This window comes from Pogona vitticeps, chromosome 12 (genome assembly GCF_051106095.1).
Source record: "Pogona vitticeps strain Pit_001003342236 chromosome 12, PviZW2.1, whole genome shotgun sequence".
Classification (NCBI taxonomy): Eukaryota; Metazoa; Chordata; class Lepidosauria; order Squamata; family Agamidae; genus Pogona; species Pogona vitticeps.
The window spans coordinates 20,049,641-20,068,663 of NC_135794.1; the positions used below are offsets into that span (position 1 = coordinate 20,049,641).

The 19,023-nt window shown below is 40.4% G+C and overlaps 1 protein-coding gene across 6 annotated transcripts in view; it reads right to left on the minus strand.

Moving 5' to 3' along the window:
* The window catches only part of ADAMTS17 (ADAM metallopeptidase with thrombospondin type 1 motif 17), a 164,841-nt gene that overhangs the window by 77,007 nt on the left and 68,811 nt on the right, over nt 1–19,023 (minus strand). For all 6 annotated transcript variants that reach the window (XM_078381127.1, XM_078381125.1, XM_020781746.3 and 3 more), the window contains exon 8: nt 12,190–12,295. In XM_078381127.1, coding sequence (XP_078237253.1) covers nt 12,190–12,295 — 106 coding nt within the window. The remainder of the gene's footprint in view (nt 1–12,189; nt 12,296–19,023) is intronic.

Sequence of the window (19,023 nt, forward strand, 5' to 3'; positions counted from 1 at the left end):
ACACTTTCCTAACATCAGCGTCTTTTCCAGAGAGTTAAAACCAAGCTATGTGTACCATAGCGCCCCTCACGGTGCCCCACAGCTCCCTGGTGCACCACCAAACCAGCCAGGAGCAATATGGAGGCTCTTCTTTGTTTTTTCATGGTAAGGAACCACATTTCAACTATGCCAAGAAAACAGTGGATTCAGATGGAATAACGTTGGACTATCTCTATCTGGTATGTGTTAACAATACCAGAGTGGTCCGGTGGGCCAGATAGGCAGGGTATAAATTAAATAAATAAATAAATAAATAAACAATACAGTAGGACCTCCATATCCACTGGGGATTGGCTCTATGGCCATGAGGATGCTGAAAATAGTGGATAACGGTGAAAACTCTTGCTCACTCTATGCATACACACGCGCAAGGATAAAACAGAAAACAAATAAGACTGCGTGGATACGAAGCAGCAGTCCACCCTGGATTCTACCAAAACATGTAAGTCTATGGTTTTGATCTGCTCTGGGATCAGAGGATGCTCTTGGTAAGTGAAGCTGCCCAATCTTGTCACTTTCTGGCACTGGTCATGAATGAGGGAAACCATTTTGTAGACTCTGGAGTACTGATAGACATTATTATCAAATCACTAGCGGCTGCCAGCACAAAATGATGAGACAGACAGGTGATTTGGACACATTTTTCACAGTAAGACTAAAAAATAATAATAAAGTCAGCCCTACTCTGTTTTATTCAGCTCTCATTGTGGCCTGCAAGCATGCATCCTAAATATTCCATTTGTCGGTAAAGTGCTTCGTCAACAGGTGTCAGCGGCCAACGCCCAACATAAATCCATGAAAGACACTGTGTGAAACCATCTGCCGGCCTTACAGGCTTTCGTCTCAAGAATTCTAAAACAAGAGGGTGTGAAATTTCAGTTCTGCCCATGTCTCAACTACGTCTGCTTTGCTTTCAGTGGAATTTGTACTTTCTCCTGAAGGAAGAAAGATTGGGTTCCTGTTGACAGCCCTTCTTACTTCCCTCTTCTCCATGAGTACTCATATTGGAGCAGCTGGGAAAGATAATTTATAATCCCAAAGTCATTTGGCTTGGCTGCTCCAGAAACTATTTTGGAAGTACAGTGCTTTCTCCACTGGAAGAAGACAACAGGGGGGAAAAAAACCTTGCAGATGATGGCTTGGTATCAAAGCAACTGCAAAATGAAGCAAACAACACAAATATTAAAGTGGAAGAAGGGGCACGTTTGTCAGTCTTTCAATTAACCTTAGAGCTAATGAATTAAAGTATTTTTTAATTTTAAAAAGGATGAATCAGCTACTCAGGGTGGGGAAAAGACACCTTTCGGAAACTATGGGATGAATATCTTATTACAAGATAAATTACAGCAGGAAGTGAGAGCGAGATGAAGTCATTTTATCTTTAAAACCAGATCTATTTCAAAAGGTAGCATGTTTCAAAGAAGTGAAGGCATGCCTGTCTTCTCAGCGATGACACTTTTCTGGATATATCATACGCATATTTTTCAATAAATGCAGTGTGAATTTCCAGTCCTGTGGTTTAGATGGGACTAACTGGGCTCTGGAAGCAAAAAGGGAGAGAGGGCTTTGAGAATAACCGTAAATCAAGATTACAGGTACAAATAAAATAAATAAGACAACAAATAAAAAAGACAAAAATGTGATGGTTTGGAGATTTCCTTCACTGCAACTCGGAAATGTAACCATGTATATCGGTATTTAACAATTATATAACGATAGCCAATGAATTTCATATACTGTATATATATGTAGCAAAAGTCCAGTAATACTATAGTGTTCCTTAAAGAACCATGGGAAAACAGCCATTGTCTGAGAAGCATACAGACATGTCTTCCCTACCTTTTAGCAAAGGTATGAGAAAAATAACAATGTCTGGATCTTATTGGTAGAGAAGTATATACTTAACTATGTAATCAGAAATGGTTATGATGAACATAACATTTAGAAGAAATTGATCTTGAGGCACCCGTATAGAGATATTAACATATATGAATTTATAACAGGTGCATGTAGATAAGGTTGGACACATATATCCTTTTGTTTGTTGGAAATGTTGATTTTGAAGAGTGTAAAGTATGATACTATGAAATATAATTGGATAGATGAAAATGCAGGAGAAAGAATCTTTAAAAATTACTATAAATTTAGGATGTTAGATACTGAACTAAATATTTTAAATAGGGATATGAAATATAATATACATGGATACATAAGGACATAGTATGGTTTAGCATGGGAGTGGGGCATAACATCTGTTGTAGTCAGAATTATACAGTATAATGGATAAGTCTGAATGAAAAAAAAAATAACAAAAATACTCAGGTTCCTTCCCGAAGGAAGATCAAAGGGATGATCCTGAAAAAAAGGAATTTCAAAAGAGCGACCTGAGAATATCAAAGGGACATCCTGGGAAGGAAAGTTCAAAGGAATACCAGTTTAGATTACTGTATTCATTTTATGGCGCTTTGTTTCCTGTATAGCTATGTATGGTCTTTGGTTCTGTAGACTGTCTTTTGGATGTCTCTAGCGGCCCACTATTGGCCATTGGTCTATTGAGCGAAAAGTCGGCAAGCTCCCGTCGCTTGTCCCAGTTCCTGCCAACCTAACAGTTCGAAAGCATGCAAATACAAATAGATGAATGGGTACCGCTTTGGTGGGAGGGCAACAGCATTCTGTGTCTAGTCGTGTTGGCCACGTGACCACGGAAAGTGTCTCTGGACAAACACTGGCTCTTTGGCTTACAAATGGGGATGAGCCCCTACAGCTGGACATAACAAGAGTTAATTGTCAAAAGGAACCCTTACTTTTAGCTAAACCTGCAACACCCCTCTTTACAAATTTTTAATATAAGAGCTATCCACAGTGGCACCTTAAAGACTCATTGCGACACTTCAAAGACTGTTATATTTTAATGTGAATTTTCATGGACAAGTCCACTTCCTCAGAGATAAGGTATACAACAGGGCAAATATTTATACACAGCATCAAAATTCAGAGCTCGTGGTTGGTTAGTAAGAAAGTCATAGGGTACTCAAGTCCACTGTTAAATATCCATTGACTTCCTTACCAACCAACCATGATCTCTGTACTTTGATGCCTTGTGTAAATATTTGTCATGTTATCTCTTTCTCTTATATCTGAGGAAGTGGGCTTGTCCGCAAAAGCTCACATTAAACTACAACATGTTTGCCTTTTTAAATTTGTGCCTTTATTTTTATTTTGTTTTTCCTATCATGTTTGCACAGACTAACACAGACACTTTGTCTACAGTAAGCTAAGAGTTACTTTGGGCCATATCCCAAAAGAGAAGGATTTCTAACTCATCTCTTTTTAAACAGCAGACTATCGGGCTATACCATAAACTGCTCCCAAGGGTATTCTGAGAAGGATATTCCTCTGTTCTAAAAATACTTTGCTGTGGTGCATGTAAACTTACTGTCCATGAAACAAAGCCACGGTTATCTTGACATGCACAGAACCTCTTGCATATTTATTTTCACCCCAACTGTTATTCAGCTTCTGTCTTACGTCCACCAGCGTTATGGGGCCATTTGGCATAGGAAGCAAAAAAACAAAGGATGGACTGGATGTATGCTAGCCTGGCATTGGTAAAATCTCATAATAGTCTCCCATTAAATATGTCCGTGGTTGCCTCAGTAAAGGAAGCCACAGCCTTTATTTGTTAAGACCTGGGCAGGGATATTAATGATAGGAACAATAAGTCATTACTACTTCTGGTCACCAGAAGACAGAAGCTGATTGAGGGAGCACAACAACAAAAGGGTTGGATTCTGCTTCAGTGCATCATGGATGGCCTTTACTGGCAAGCGTTTCCTTCATCTACTGATGTAAACCCCAAAGTGCAACAACTATAACCGTGCCATGGTGGATCCATATATATTCCAACGTTTCGTTAGTGTTAGGAATGCATCTGTCTTCCTTCAAATCAACTTCTTGGTCACACCCTTTATTACTGCCTTTTCTGGCAAATGATTGCTAGTGTTGACAGACAGAAGACTGGTTGGAGGGCAATATAAATCTCTGTATTTTAACTTAATAAAATCTTATCTCCTTCCTCTTTGCTGCTGTTTGCAATAATATTTGCCCTGTAGCATCTTACCCCGTTGCAGGTGGGAAAGAAAACCTTTTTTCCTGGTCTCTCCCCATTTCCACAAAAATAAGATTCCTTGATTTCTACCACGACAGTCGCTAATAGTTTCCTTAAACAATTACCCAAAATTCCTTGTGAAATGTTAGCCTGTTCTGGTATTGTTTATAGGCATCTATGTACTCTGTTTACAGACAGAGCTTCACTTCAAAACACCACAACTGTGTGGAAAATACTAACAGTGTTGAGACTTTGGGGAGGGGGAAAAATCTAGCCAAAATAATCTTCATTTAATCAACAGCACTACGGCCTCGCTCTCTGCCCCCGCTTGGGTGCATTCTGCTGAGCAAGCCAAAGACCCATTAAGCAGCCAGTTTATAATGAGCTGGCAAAGCTCATGGGCTGTTTAGTGCCAGGATGATTCTGGTTCAAACCATCACAACCTTCATTGGCAGTCATCTCCTTCACCCAATGACGCAAATCCAAAGAGGCTCAAGAGGACTTGCTGGGCAATCTTTGCTTTCTGAGCCTACGACAGCTACAAAACATTAAATGTCCCTGTGCATTTGCATCAAAGACATCTTCTTTGACCCACAGAGCAAATCTCACAAATATATTTGTTCTTTTCCCTTAAACATTAACACCAAGGTGGTTTACAGTGTTAGGAGTGGTGACTGGTGTGTAGGCCTCCTTCAGTCTCGAGAGACTATGGTCTCGTGCTCTAAGTAGAGGCAATGGAACAGCAACTAGTGTGGCTGAGGAGGCCAATTTGAGAATGACAATCCCTTCCACACTGGCTGGTAGCATCCTGTATATACTCAATCTCATCCAATTTTGCAAGTTAAGTGTGGTTGTGCCCAGTTAATTCTGGAATGGGTCCCCCACTCCCCAAGGATACAGGAGACCCAGGCAGGGCTCCTGAACCCTAACGGAAATTCTGGAGAACCCGTCACCAGATCTGACCATGGTGGGCTGATTCGATTAACCATCTTACTGAGTATAAGACAGCTTCTTATGTTGCTCTTGGTTCTCATTCCAATTCTGCAGGCTGAGATGGGGACAACTAAAGAGTTTGTCTACCCACTGAATTTCTAGGCAAATACATATAAAGGGGATGGTGGCTAATGGTAATTTGTCAACCCATTGAATTTCTAGGCAAATATGGATAAAGGGGACGGTGGCTAATGGTAGACAGCTGGAAATCTTCCCATGAGGCCGATGGGAAGTCAGCAGGATGGTGCTTACTTTTGTTTACTGCAATTTTACTCAGAGTTATCTGGTATTAAGTATTTGAATTTATGAGTTTCACACACCCCAGAGAGCTTCCATGGCGCAGCAGGAATTTGAACCCAGGCCTCTGGAGTCCTATCACTTTATCTACTACACCACACTGGATATCCCTAGGATTAGAGATAGGGCAGACCTTTTCTGATAAGTGTTGCTAGCCTTAGTGAAACTTCCTATTTCCCTCAAAATTCCTCCAGACGTTTCTCAAACCCAGAGATTTCCAAATCCATCTTAAGTAGCTCTAGTACCAACAGCTACCCCATTTTTGGGTTACTTGAAAAGCTGTTTGGTTTATGTCATATCTATAACAATATGCACCAGGTTCTTCTAATGCATCACTTAGAAGGTGTTCTACCATTTGAAAGCTGTACAACTGAGCAGCAAGTTCAAGACTGTCAGCATGAATAAAACTTTTTGGTGTCTTGTGGAAGTGGTCGGTCATTAGTGAAGATGCTAAGCAAAAGAGGAAACTGCTGCCCTGTGTAAGCCATTATTGAGTCCATCAGCTATGTTTCCCTTGAAAGGGAATGAAAGATCTGTGATTTGCAAAAGGGTTATTATTCTTTAGTTAGCATATAATCGGATTACAGAATTTTTGCAATAGTACTTGATGATGAATCATGCCACAGTGGCCAGGAGGTCCACACAAAGGTTAGCCTCATGATCTTTTTCATTTCAATGCTATCCTCAATATATTATGTCCCATGTAGGATTTATGCTGTATGGCAGTGGCCCCCAACCTTGGTCCTCCAGATGTTCTTGGACTACAACTCCCAGAAGCCTTCACTGCCACTTCTACTGGCCAGGATTTCTGGGAGTTGAAGTCCAAGAACATCTGGAGGCCCAAGGTTGGAGACCACTGCTGTATGGTTCTTCCCAGGTCTAAAGCCAGCCTGTCAATGGGATTAGCAATGTTTCCTTTACTTCCATCAGATGGTTAAGAATTATAAAGAAAATAAACAATCGAGAAACAAATAGATTGTGGCAAAGAGCTTCCAGGTGGTGACCTTCCATTAAACTTTGTCCTGCTCCCACCTCCTGAGTGACTGTCTCTACAGATTTTCTTAAAATTGCCCTGAAGTATGAGGCTGTGTTGTAAAAAAGAACCAAATATTTTCATTTTGCACTGTTGTCAAGCTGAGCAAAGAGCACAAATGAGCTCTAAAATGTGGTCTCAATTATTTATGGGTAAAATAATGAATAATTAAAAGAACAGAAAACATTCCATCCAGTATGTGCAACTAAAATGCCAGAAAATCAGAGCAGCAGGAGAGCAGCGAAAGGAGTACTGGAGAAATTGCCAAAAAATTAGGAAAGATGGGCTGTGGGTAAATTTCATACTACCTTTCATTCTAAGGGTTCATTTTAAAGGTTAACAGAGGCAACCTTTAAAAAGAAGTATTTAAAATATGAATTTAATGTAGGGTGAATTAAAACGTGTTTAAAAAAAAAAAAACTAAAAAGGAAGGCCAACAATGAAAAACTGTTGTTAAGTGCCATCAAGTTGCCTCCAACTCACTGCGACCTATGAATGACTGGTCTCCAAAAGGGCCTCTCTTCAACTGCCGTGCTCAGCTCTTATAAATTCAAGTTTGTGGTTTCTTTAGGGATTCAGTTCATCTCATATTGGGTCTTCCTCTTTTCCTGTTGCCTTCCACCTTCCCCAGCATTATGGTCTTTTCCAGAGAACCCTGCCTTCTCATGAAGCGCCCAAAGTAGGAGTAAAAAAACTAAAATGAATAAACGAAGACCAAGAAATTATCAAACACATAAAATGCTGACTACTTGGGCCATATAATGAGAAACGAAAAGTACAGATTGTGACAGTTGATTATTCAAGATACGATTAATGGGGAAAGACATGCATGAGAGAGAAGAATTTATTGCCGAGGAACCTGGGAGAATGGTTTTGAAGGAGGACCACATCGTTTTGTAGCTACTATATCTAAAATCATAATAACCTGATGATATGCAATCTTTAGGACGAGATCCCTATTACTTAAGAAGCTGATTGAAGAACTGACCACTTTGGCACTATTGACACTGGTGAGCATTCACACAACTCATCCATCACATGAAGATCTGACCTGCAAATCTGAGCAAGGGCACAGATCAAGTCACGGAGTAAAGGTTTCTCCACCTCTCCAGCAGCCCACAGACATACTCTTCTCTTTCACTCCAGAGAGGGAATGACAATTCCAACTTGCCACAAAAGAATCCCATGTTAACGGCAAGGAATCACAGTAAAGAGTTGCTGAGCACCATGTCATCAAGGTATGGACTGGCTGCTTTTTAATTTATTTATTTTTAAGACAGAGATTCTTTTTTTTTTTTTTTAAGAAAATGCAATGGTGGCCATCTGCAAGTGCAAACTAAAATCTTGAAAATAACAAACCTCTGGAGAAAACACAAGGGAACACACACACACACACACATACATAGAGAGAGAGAGAGAGAGAGAGAGAGATCCCTAAGCTGTCATAATGATGCATTTTCTGGCCTGCTTCATCATTTGGCATCCTGTCGGCAACAGAATCTATGCTGCGCTGAGCAAAGCCAGCAACAATGAAACCTAAAGGAAAGAAATGGCTGACAGCCAGCGAGCTGTTTGTTGTGGCCAGGATACCGGAATCTCCCTCCCATTTATTCAGGGCTGTTCCAGAGTCCCTGGTGAAATATATCAGTTTTTAATATGTATTACAGGCAAATCTCTGTACTTCACACATCTGGATAATTGCTTTCTTCAACTTCCTGCTCTGGGAATTGAGAAAGCTAATGTATGCCCACGTTCCATCATCTCCAGCTTCCACATACAGGTTGTGTCATGGGATGTAATTTGGTACAGGCCTCATAACTGCTGGAGACAAGTTTTCCTCAACTTTGTGCATATGTTCCAATAGATTTCTTTGCTCTTCTTGATTTCTACACAAGAAAATCTTTTGGACTCTGTCGCTCAGATTCTTTTCAAAACATTGTATACGCAGGGTGGCTCATCTTAAACACCGTTATTTTAACTGTTGTTAGCCACCTTGGTTCCTTTTTAAGGAGAAAGGAAGGTTAAAAATATTTTTAAATCAAGTTTATTTAGGTTTAGAAGCCCAAAGGCCATATACTGTGTCAAGTTTTGGAGTTCAAAAATTCATTAAAACAAATTTCACCTCATCTACAACACAATTTCTGCCACGAATGCTTAAGGGTAATGTTTAATAAAGAAATAAATAAACACAGCTCACAAGCCCCCATAAAACTTGGGACATCCCAGTATCTCCAGCAAAACTGAATGGAACATCACTTTTCCCCTTCTCTTTCTGACTAGTGGCTGCTTTCTGCAACATGTTGTCTATCCCTCTTTGCACATATATAAAAATAAAGTTAAGAAACTAAAAGGAACCTCAATTACAATGCGCTAGGGAAGGTTTTCAACAGGGATGAAAATCTTTTTTATTATTTCATGTTCTCAAGGGAGTTTACCTCTCTACTGGGCAGGACTATGAGAGTTTTTCTGCCTTTTGGGGGAGGAGCATTCTAGCACTTTTTTTGCCAAGAATTTTTTGGCATAAAATTGCATTTTGCTGGAGAGGAAAATACAACTTTTGGTATTTTGTTTATTTGTTTGTTTTGTTTCATTGCAAAATTTACTGTTTCTCTGCAAAAGACATGAAAAAACCCAGATATTTTTTCACAAATGCCACTGCTGTAGAATGCTGCTGTGCACAAAACACATAAAATGTTTTTTCCCCCTAGTAATGCTGTTTCTCTTTTGCCTCTCATTCAGGAGCAATATATATATATATATTCTGGAGGTAATGAAGACTTTAAAAATTTCTCATCCTTGGCAAACAGGTTTCTTAAACCCTCAAAAACCCTTTAAAAACGGTCAGCTACTGCCATATATATGTAGCTGGCTTTTTTTTTTAAAAAAGGTACCTTGATGGGTTAAGAAACCTCTTTGCCAAGGATGAGAAATTTTTCAAGTCTTCATTACCTCCAGAATATTAATCCACTCTCTATTAGTGACATTCCTTAGAATAAACTTTGCATGAAACTTGCATAAAACATCTATCTATGGCAATGTTTCTGCCATAAATCTAAGTGACAAGAGTGGAGGATTTCTGAACTCGACACACCAATTAGTACACTTGCTCACTTTTTCCCATATATAACAGCTGAAGTAGCTTGTTAATGCCCAAACCGAAACTTTGATCCGAACAAACATCATTGGTTTTTTTTCTCTTGTCAACAAATCGTATGTCTTACCCTTGTAACCCTACCAAGGCAGCTCTAGCAAAAGATTTTGTCAAAACCTGCAAAAGGAAAGACTGAAAGGAGTTGTGTTGTGAAGGATGCACATTTGTCACCAGACATTGTAGCTGCGTTACACTCTGCGCGTATCTACATTACAGCCATCAACCACAAATGGAGAGCCGGCACTGCCATTTAAGATATTTTAGCTGATAGCTGTGTTAGTCTGCTATGGCAAAACAGAAACCAGACAACTTGTAGAACCACTTCTGGTTTCCCAGTGTCATGGCAAGGGGACCTAGTTATGTTGCAGACAGCACATACTTTCCTCAGCCTAGCCAGGCTGTGCTCAAACAGGTTAAGTCCCTAACTGTTATTTATAATAACAGAATCTGGTTGATGTCCCAGACTCTCCATAAGTATTGCCTGTTCTACATACAGTAGTCATGGCATTCTTGGTGTACTAAAAAGCAAAGCAGAGAATCAGAACGGGACAAAGATGATAGCTTGAGAACATAGTTATGTACTGGATGAAAGAAACTATCAAGAAATATGAAGAGGTCTTGATCACATGATGCCTATCAGACTTGGGCAGTAGGACAATTTAACACACCGTTCTGGATATTTCTTACACTAAACAGTGTGTTGTTAAGGCTGAGAATAGAGCTAACAGCTTGGTGAATGGTTCAAATAAATACAAGCTTTGCATCATTGACTTCTGTTGAAACCATTCCCCGTTTGGCTCCACTGCCTGTCAATGAAAGGAGAACCGGACATTTGTTTTCATCTTCTCAGGCCTAGTGGGAACTCAGACATTTCCTGTAGCTGCCTCTAAGTTGTTCATGAAGGACTGAGACACCACACATGTCTCTTGTACAGTCAGTGAAAAGTATGGGTCATGACCAGTTTCAAAAACAATAATAAAATGTTATAGCATTCACACTAAGAAGTATATACTTGCTATTAGAAGATAATGTTATCATAACAGTAAGGAAAATAACAAAAGGCTAGTAGATTGGTGACTAAATACATTTTTGAATCGTGACTAAATATGTATTTGCAAAGAGAAACTGAAGTGTTATTTGCTCAATATATACATCTTTCAATTTTTACACCTCTCCCTTTTTATTAAGACTTAATGGACATTTAAAATATTCATTAATGGTTTCCTTGATAATCACTTGTTGGGATTCAGACATCTGATAAAGACTTCCAAGGAGGTTTATGAGAAATCCGGATGAGGAAGGGAAGGGAACCACGCTTTAAAAGTAACTTCTCTGAGGCCACTGCCTTAGCACCTCAGGGTCAAAACAAACAATATGGTTATTGGCTATTGTGGGTTTTGCGGGTTCTTTGGCCATGTTCTGAAGGTTGTTTTTCCTAACGTTTCGCCAGTCTCTGTGGCCAGCATCTTCAGAGGACAGTAGCAGCACTCTGAAGCAAAATGGTTATTGCTATTTAAAAGCAGTGCTCCTTTAAAGTGATGGAAGACATCTATTTGTCCTAGCATCTGCTTTTCCTCACCTCCATACCTTGCAATTAGCTGTGCTTTGTTTTGTGATTTGGAAGGGAAACACTAGCTTCTCAATGTGGGCACTGAGATACCTAGTGTGAGTAAAGATTAATCACAAATGTACAGAATCACAGAATACTAGAGTTGGAAGGGGCCTCTAAGACCATCGAGTCCAACCCCAACTGCTCAGTGCAGGAATCCAAATCAAAGCAGATCTGACAGAAGGTTGTCCAATTGTCTCTTGAAGGCCTCCAGAGTCTGAACGCACGCCATCTCCTGAGATAACTGCATGCTTCAAATAATTTTCAGTTAGTAAATGCAGAGTTGCAAAACCAATACCTAATTTCAAATGGCAATTTCAGATGTGCTGTGCTACTTGGCAGTTTTAGATTTCTACATTTCAAAACAAATATTGTTCTGCCACTAGGTCTTGGCTTTCATGTGGGCTTTTAAAAATTACATTTATGGTTTCTCATGATTTCCTTCCTCTAGAAGTATTTTTGCCCCTAAAAAACACATGTTGGATATCAAAAGGAGTGGTTGAAGGCTGTATGGACCTGCAATATTGTCTTAAAGTAAAAGAAACTCCTTCCATAATAACTTTGGTTCTATTTACTGATAAACTATCCACTAGGGATTAACAAAACAGCATTTAAGTGTTATGTACTTGGTTGTACAAAAACTCTTTTAGGTTCTCAAGAAACCCGTTGCATATTCCCCCTAAAATGCAACCTTCAAAATGATCTCCTATTTCACTCTGATGAAATCCAGACACAAACAAGGGATATGCTGAAAACCTTGGAGATATTTCACTAGTTTTAGCAAACCTCTTGGTGTAGAGACACTACTGATGTTTCACTGGGGGGGGGGGAAGTTGCATAAATATGGTTTTAGATGACATTTCAGCAGGAATGCTAATTGCAGCAATGAAGGCAGCCCATCACAATTGTAAACACATTCCACAGTGCTCAAGACTGCAGCTATAATTATTAGCACTTACTTGTGTCCAAGTTCATGAGCAATGGTGAAGGCCAGATTCAGCCCATTGTCTTCTGCAAGAACACATTTCCTCTTTGAGCTGCATATACCCCCAAGATAGGCAATCCCTGCAGAAGATAATCAAGCTTTCATCAGTGCCAGCGTCACAAAATGCTGGCAAAAGCAACTCATCCTCTTAATAAACACTTCAAAGCAGCTCCTTAGAAGCACTCAAATGACAGGTAATTAAGGCAGAATGGGGAACAACTTGCTCACAGGTTGCGCCAAGGATCGGAGCCTATACCAACAAGGGGATTCAAGGCCAAGCAGCGAAGGGTTTAACAGAAGTTTATAAAATTACAAACCAGCATCAAAAGAGCAGACAAAAAGGGTAAAGGTATTTAAAAGTAGGAGTGGAATCTTCCAACAATATGACTACCAGCAGGTTTGGGACAGACAAAAGAGAGAGCCTGGGTCCAATACCTTCATAACCTGTGAAATTTGAGTAAATGTCTTTGAAGGAAAAGGTAATTATGTAAAGGCAAGTTTATCATCTGGAGGCCTAACCTCCGATTCAGAGATGTGCACTGAAACGTACTTGAAGACTGCGAGGGAAGATCAAAGCAGGCATTTTGTCCAGACATCCAAAACTCTATTTCAAGAGTCCGATGATCAAATTGTAGATAGACCTACGTTAAGCATATACAGTGGTGCCTTGCTTGATGAGGATAATTCATTCTGTTCAAATTGCTGTTAAGTGAAATCCTCGTCAAGCAAAACGAAAAAGCCCATTGAAATGCATTGAAAACTGGTTCAATGCGTTCCAATGGGTGAAATACCTCAGCATCCAGCAAAGATCCTCCATAGGGTGGCCATTTTCGGTGCCTGCAAAGCGAGGAATCCGTCCTAAAACACAGGAGGGAGACATTTTAAACAGCGGGCAGCCATTTTGAAGACCCGACGATCAGCTGTAAAGATTGTTGTTAAGAGAAAAATTGGTTACCGAAGCAGGGGACCAATCGTCGGTAAGCGATTTTTGCCTATTAAAACATCGTTCTGCGATCGCAAAAACTTCATCGTCAAGCCATTTCCTCGTCTAACGAGGTAATCATCAAGCAAGGCACCACTGTACTGATCACAATGACAGAAACTCACAACCTGATTTTCTTTTGCCCAACAGTGTACAAAGGCACTCTTTCTGAAGGTATACAAAGGGTAAGCAAGATGCTTCCCGTAGTTTCTAGTGGACAAAAACACATCTCTGAAAATAATAGTTTTGGTACCAGTGGCATTGTGACAATTGGTATTGTCTTCTACATATTCACTTGTTGTTATGGGCTGCCAAAGTCACCCTATGAATGAGTGATCAAAACATTCTGTCCTCAGCTGCCTTGCTCAGCTCTTGTAAATCCAAACCTGTGCCGTCCTTTAAGGAGTCAAATCTATTTCATATTCAGTCATCCTCTTTTCCTGCTGCCTTCAACCTTTCTCAGCATTATTGTCTTTTCCAGAGAATCTTGCTTCTCACAGTGTGCTCACAGTAGGACAGCCTCAGTTTCATCATTTTTTGCATCCAGAGATAGGCTTGATTTCCTCTAAGACCCACTTGTTCATCTTTCTGGCCATCCAGGGTATCCACAAAGCTCTCCTCCAGCACCACATTTCAAACAAACCATTTTCCCCCTGTCAGCTTTCTTTACTGTCCAGCTTTCGCACCGATACATATTTACTCAGCTCATGACAAAATTGACTCTTCCGTTTCAGTTTCTGGAAAGGAAATGGCCCACTGCTTTCATCACCTCTCTGGTTACCTGCTTAAAAGTTTTCCTAGCTGACCCTCTGCTGAAAGGACAACTTTCAAAACATGAGTTAAATGTTTCTCTTTCCTTGCAATGTATACGGACTCTCCATACAAAACATGTGTCTCATCTATAAGCGATGGATTTTTGTTTTAATTAGGACGCTTAATTCTAAAGAAGAACAAGCAAAGCCCACAGTTCCTCAATAACAGTGCTTTAATTATTTCAAGCTTAGGGTCTCCCCCTGCGCCATCTATGAGACAATGGACCTATTTAGTTGCAAAAAATGTTGCTCTCACACGGAGGAGGTTTGGGGTTCGGTTGCCTCTAACAATTATGGATGAAACAACGGCTCTAGCGGCTTCATACAAAGATCGTTCTTTTCCCTCCCCTGCTCATTATCAAAGCAGGCAACATCTTTGTTTACTATAAAGGGTGGTGATTTTCCGTTGCCTGAGAAAAGCTCCACTTTTTGTTTTTATGAGTTCATTACATAATAAGGGCATTTTACTCACAGGAAGATGTGGAAGGGTGGGCAACCGAATTGGATTGTTTGGTTCCACCAGGAGGTGGCTTCCAAAGCTGTGACGCACAAGAGATGCAGAAAGGAATTTAGTCGATCAATTGCTACATTCAAGATTCTTTTACAATTCTTAGTGTTCTTGGGCAGGATCACAGGCGAAAACACAGGCCTGGATCCTTTAGCAATGGCGTTCAGTTCAGCTGTACAGCTTGGCTAGTACCCACCCATTCTAGTTAGCTGGATGCTAGATCAGCTCTCTCTCCTGTAACGAAAGCCAAACCACACCAGAATGAAATGAGCCAACATGGAGCACAGCAGTGCCCTTTGTTTTAACATGATTTCAGGCCGTGGAGTCTTTTGCATAACTTTATAATAAAGCACCAATTCTGAGCCTATTTCAATTGGCACGTTAAAAGGGGGACAGATATTTTACTACTTTTTGAAGATGCAGTTGAGCAGAAAATCCGCTCACTTCAGGCAATAAACTAACTCCTAATTAGCAAACCAAACACAATGCAGAGGCCCCTGTGTGGTAACTTTGATTAACATTGGAAGGCTGCTTTGGAGTTTCAGATCCAGAGGGAGAAAGGTTGACCTTCATACTTTTACATGCTAAAGGGAAGTGAGGGAATTGCCAGTGATTAAGGAGCTAGTGTGTGTGGGGGGGGAGGGGTTTGAAACTCGAGCCTACATGAGCACCACATGCTTTTATGGAGAGATGTGGTACCGCTGATTCATTGCACCATCAGGTTTTTGCTACGGGACAAACCTGAACACGGAGCGCTCCAACACTTAATGCAACAGTCACCGTCAAATGAATAATACATCGGGTGACAAAAAAAAAAATCTTGAAATACATTAGCCCAATCAAAAGATGCACATAGGTTAAGATTCAGCAGTCCCATCATTATAGGAAAAATACACCCACTAGAGCTGTACCAATATTTTTTTTTCTTTTTCTTTTGATAGAAGGGAGAATAAAATTTTGGGTTTTTTAAAGAACTATTATTTTTTTAAAAACTAATAATGGGAATGCTGATTTTGTCAAATCACATTTGCTATTACTATTATAGACTCTTAACTGTGGATGTTCCTTCCTTCCTGCCTTCCTTCCCCTCTCCTCAGCGCAGTGGTTAAATTACTGTACTGCAGCTAAAACTGTGCTCACGACCTGGGGTTCAATCCCAGGTAGCGGCTCAAGGTTGACTCAGCCTTCTATCCTTCCGAGATCGGTAAAATGAGTACCCAGCTTGCTGGGGGGGCGGCGGCAATGTGTCGCCTGCATAATTAACTTGTAAACTGCCCAGAGAGTGCTTGAAGCGCTACAGGGCGGTATATAAGCAGCACGGTTTGCTTTTTGCTTTGCTTCTCTTCCCGGCTTCCCCTTCCTCCCATGCTCAGTCACACGCGTAATCCGTTGAGTGGGACTTACATAGCGAATGTGACGAAGCCACAACATCTCACACCAAATTATGAAGAGCACAGGTGGTCAAAATCAGAGCACAGCTTGAAAACAGCTAAACTCATGATGTTGGCAAGGGGATTCTGGGAATTAGGGAAGTGAATTTTGTACCTCCCTGAAACAGAGCAAATGCAACGTTACCATACTAGTTATTTTTCAAAGAGGCTGCTGTGTTAGTCTGTTTCAGCATGTATAACAAAACAAAAAAAATGTTGTGGCACTTTTTAAAAAGGCAAAGCTTCCTTCTTCTGCTCACATGAAAGAACAAGTTCTTTCAGCCCTGTGTTTCCATTCTTAAATAACTACCCATAGACTTGAATTACAATGTAGGTTATTTGAATGCCAGGGATATACACCATAGGCAACAAACACAACTATTAAGAGAAAAGGAAAGATATTGTTAACATTTCTTAGAACAGCGCAGATTTGCTCTGGAGATTCATTACAATCAATCCATTCAACAGATATTGAGATGCTAAATTTCTGAAGAAAAATTTATGAGGAAAGAGAGAAAATGGAGGTAAGTTGGAGGTGGTGGGAGGAGTCAACCTGGGTACAGTATCTTTTCCTCTAAAGCAGTGGTGTCCAACCTTGGGCCTCCAGATGTTCTTGGACCTCAGGTCCCAGAAATCCTGGCCAGCAGAGGTGGTGGTGAAGGCTTCTGGGAGCTGTAGTTTAAGAACATCTGGAGGCCCAAGGTTGGACATCACTGCTCTAAAGCAAAGTAGATGGCCCTTTATAAATTGGTGTAGAAGCAAAATAGAATCATTCACCAACCAACCAGCCATAGTCAAGGGAAACAGAAGAACTCCAAGGTATACTGGAGTTTAAAAACAACTTCACAATGGAGAATCTGAGGACTAAGCATGAACAGGCACACATGCTCAAGCACGGACGTCCAGCAGAAGATGTATCCTGTTCTGATGTGTGCTAGGTGGAGAGCACTACCAACCAGTAGGTTCCATTCTTCTCTGGCACACAAGAACAACACCAGATACAAATTCCACAAGTGCTTTTGGAGACTAAGAACATCATCTGGCGATTCTAGGAAAACATACATTTGGAAGACAAACTGACCCAACATTCCACATCCATAGCTTTGGTTGGAACCTCCTCCAGGATTATGTTTTCAATCAACTTGTGTAGGAGCAAATCAGTGGGATCAATTGAGTTATGTTTGATCCAAATATTGCTGACTTTGAATAAGGTTTACTATATGTGAAAGTCCCAATGGTTTCAACTATTGACAGACAGGGAAACAGAGAGAGAAGGACCACCCTGCCTGCCTGGGTTTTTGCTTTGCAAATACACAACTCACTCGTCCCTAAGGATCCCAACATCAGCATCTCTAAGATATTATAAAAATAATAAAAATAAAATAAAATAAAAATAAATCTTTTAATGTTAAAAACAACCATGACATAAGAGCATCAGATGCCCAGCAAGAGCAAAATCAGTGCTCTATTTTCATGTATTAGAAGAGTTGCTTTAAAATTATTCCCTTGGGGAGATTGTGTAATTGCAGCATGTAACTTCTAAGCCTGTGCTTGAGTGCATGATGCTATCTAGACTTGAACAGAAAACTGCACACAACTGTAAAAAACTGGGTTTATCCTAGTTGTTATATGTAAACAGTTTGCAGCTGCTGCCTCTGGTGCCAGCTAGCAAGCACTCTGCTAGCAAGGACTTGAGAAGGCACAATTTTATAATTTCATAAAGTAACTCAACAAACCCATGAGGATATTACCTAATTGCAGAGGTGATATATCAAAAGCTGAAGGATGTAAATGTTAATGTCGTTTCCCCTCAATTAATCCTCTAGCGACATATGTGGGAGCTCTTGTTGACAGCTAGGAAATGTGTAATCTGCTCTCTTAGCAAGTTAATTAATGAGGCCTTAACTGCTGCTGTTTTTAATTTGGCAAAGAGGGTTCTAATTCAGTACGGCAGTCGTCAGAGATCAAATAGGTAAAGAAGTCATACCCCAGACAAGGCCAGCACAAGCTGTGTGCAGTTGTGTAACCTCTAAAGAGTCATCCAAACACAGGCTCTCCACTAGAGATCGTGGATGATTCCATGGGCCAATTTTACATCGGTTTCTCTGAGAGCGCCTTCAGGTGACTATGGAAACTCTCAGTTTGAATAGCTCTGAGAATCTGCACTGAGATCCACTGCATCTCTCTCTCTCTCTCTCTCTCTAAAGAGCTACTTGCTCCTTCACTCCCACATTCTGACACCGCATGAAGTTTTTTTTACAGCAGGATATAAGGATATGGAAGCTGCTGCAGTCTTAACGTCCTTCCAAGTCTCTTGGCCAACTCCAAGAAGCAGGTGAGCAAGCGAAGGACACACGATCCAGGGAAGAGGCTGGAAGGTATGGAGCAGTTTCTGCAGCTGTTTTAGCCGAAAGCAAGACAAGAGCCTTGAAACTTTACTCATAGGTACATGTGAATGGTGTCGTTTGGATCCATAAGATAAAAACCTTATTCATGAAATTGATTCTCCACAAAAGAAAGAAGGATGCCATCTGCTGACATAGGTCAGTTTGGGCTAACCTTAGTTACACATTCATGTGCCAGTTTCTGGTTTGTATTACAACTTCACATCCATGCAGGAAAACTAGCATCCTTAACAATTGTCTTTGACACTATAAGCTAATGAAAACCATACTGGAAACAAATACAGCCATTACAAATGCTAAACAATGCACGTTATCAAGCTTTTACGACATGGTTGAGAACAGGATAAAGAACCTTGTACTGGGGGAACATTTTTACAGAACTGGAGCCCCTGTTTTATAGAGCTGTATGCCGTAATTCCAAGCCTTATTTTACCTCCATGACAATGTGTCAGACGCAATGAATCCATCTTTACAAACCACACCAAACCGCCAGATGATTCAGGGACAGAAAGTGTGGCAGCTTGTGATAAATATTTTGAAACCATGCTTCAACCTATCCAGTTATCCAAAAGTCTTTGTGACTAGGACATCGAGAAGATTTGATTTCTTAATAGTTACAATTTAGAGGTTTCACAATACAAGAAACTAAGGTTAAAAACTAATGTCATTTT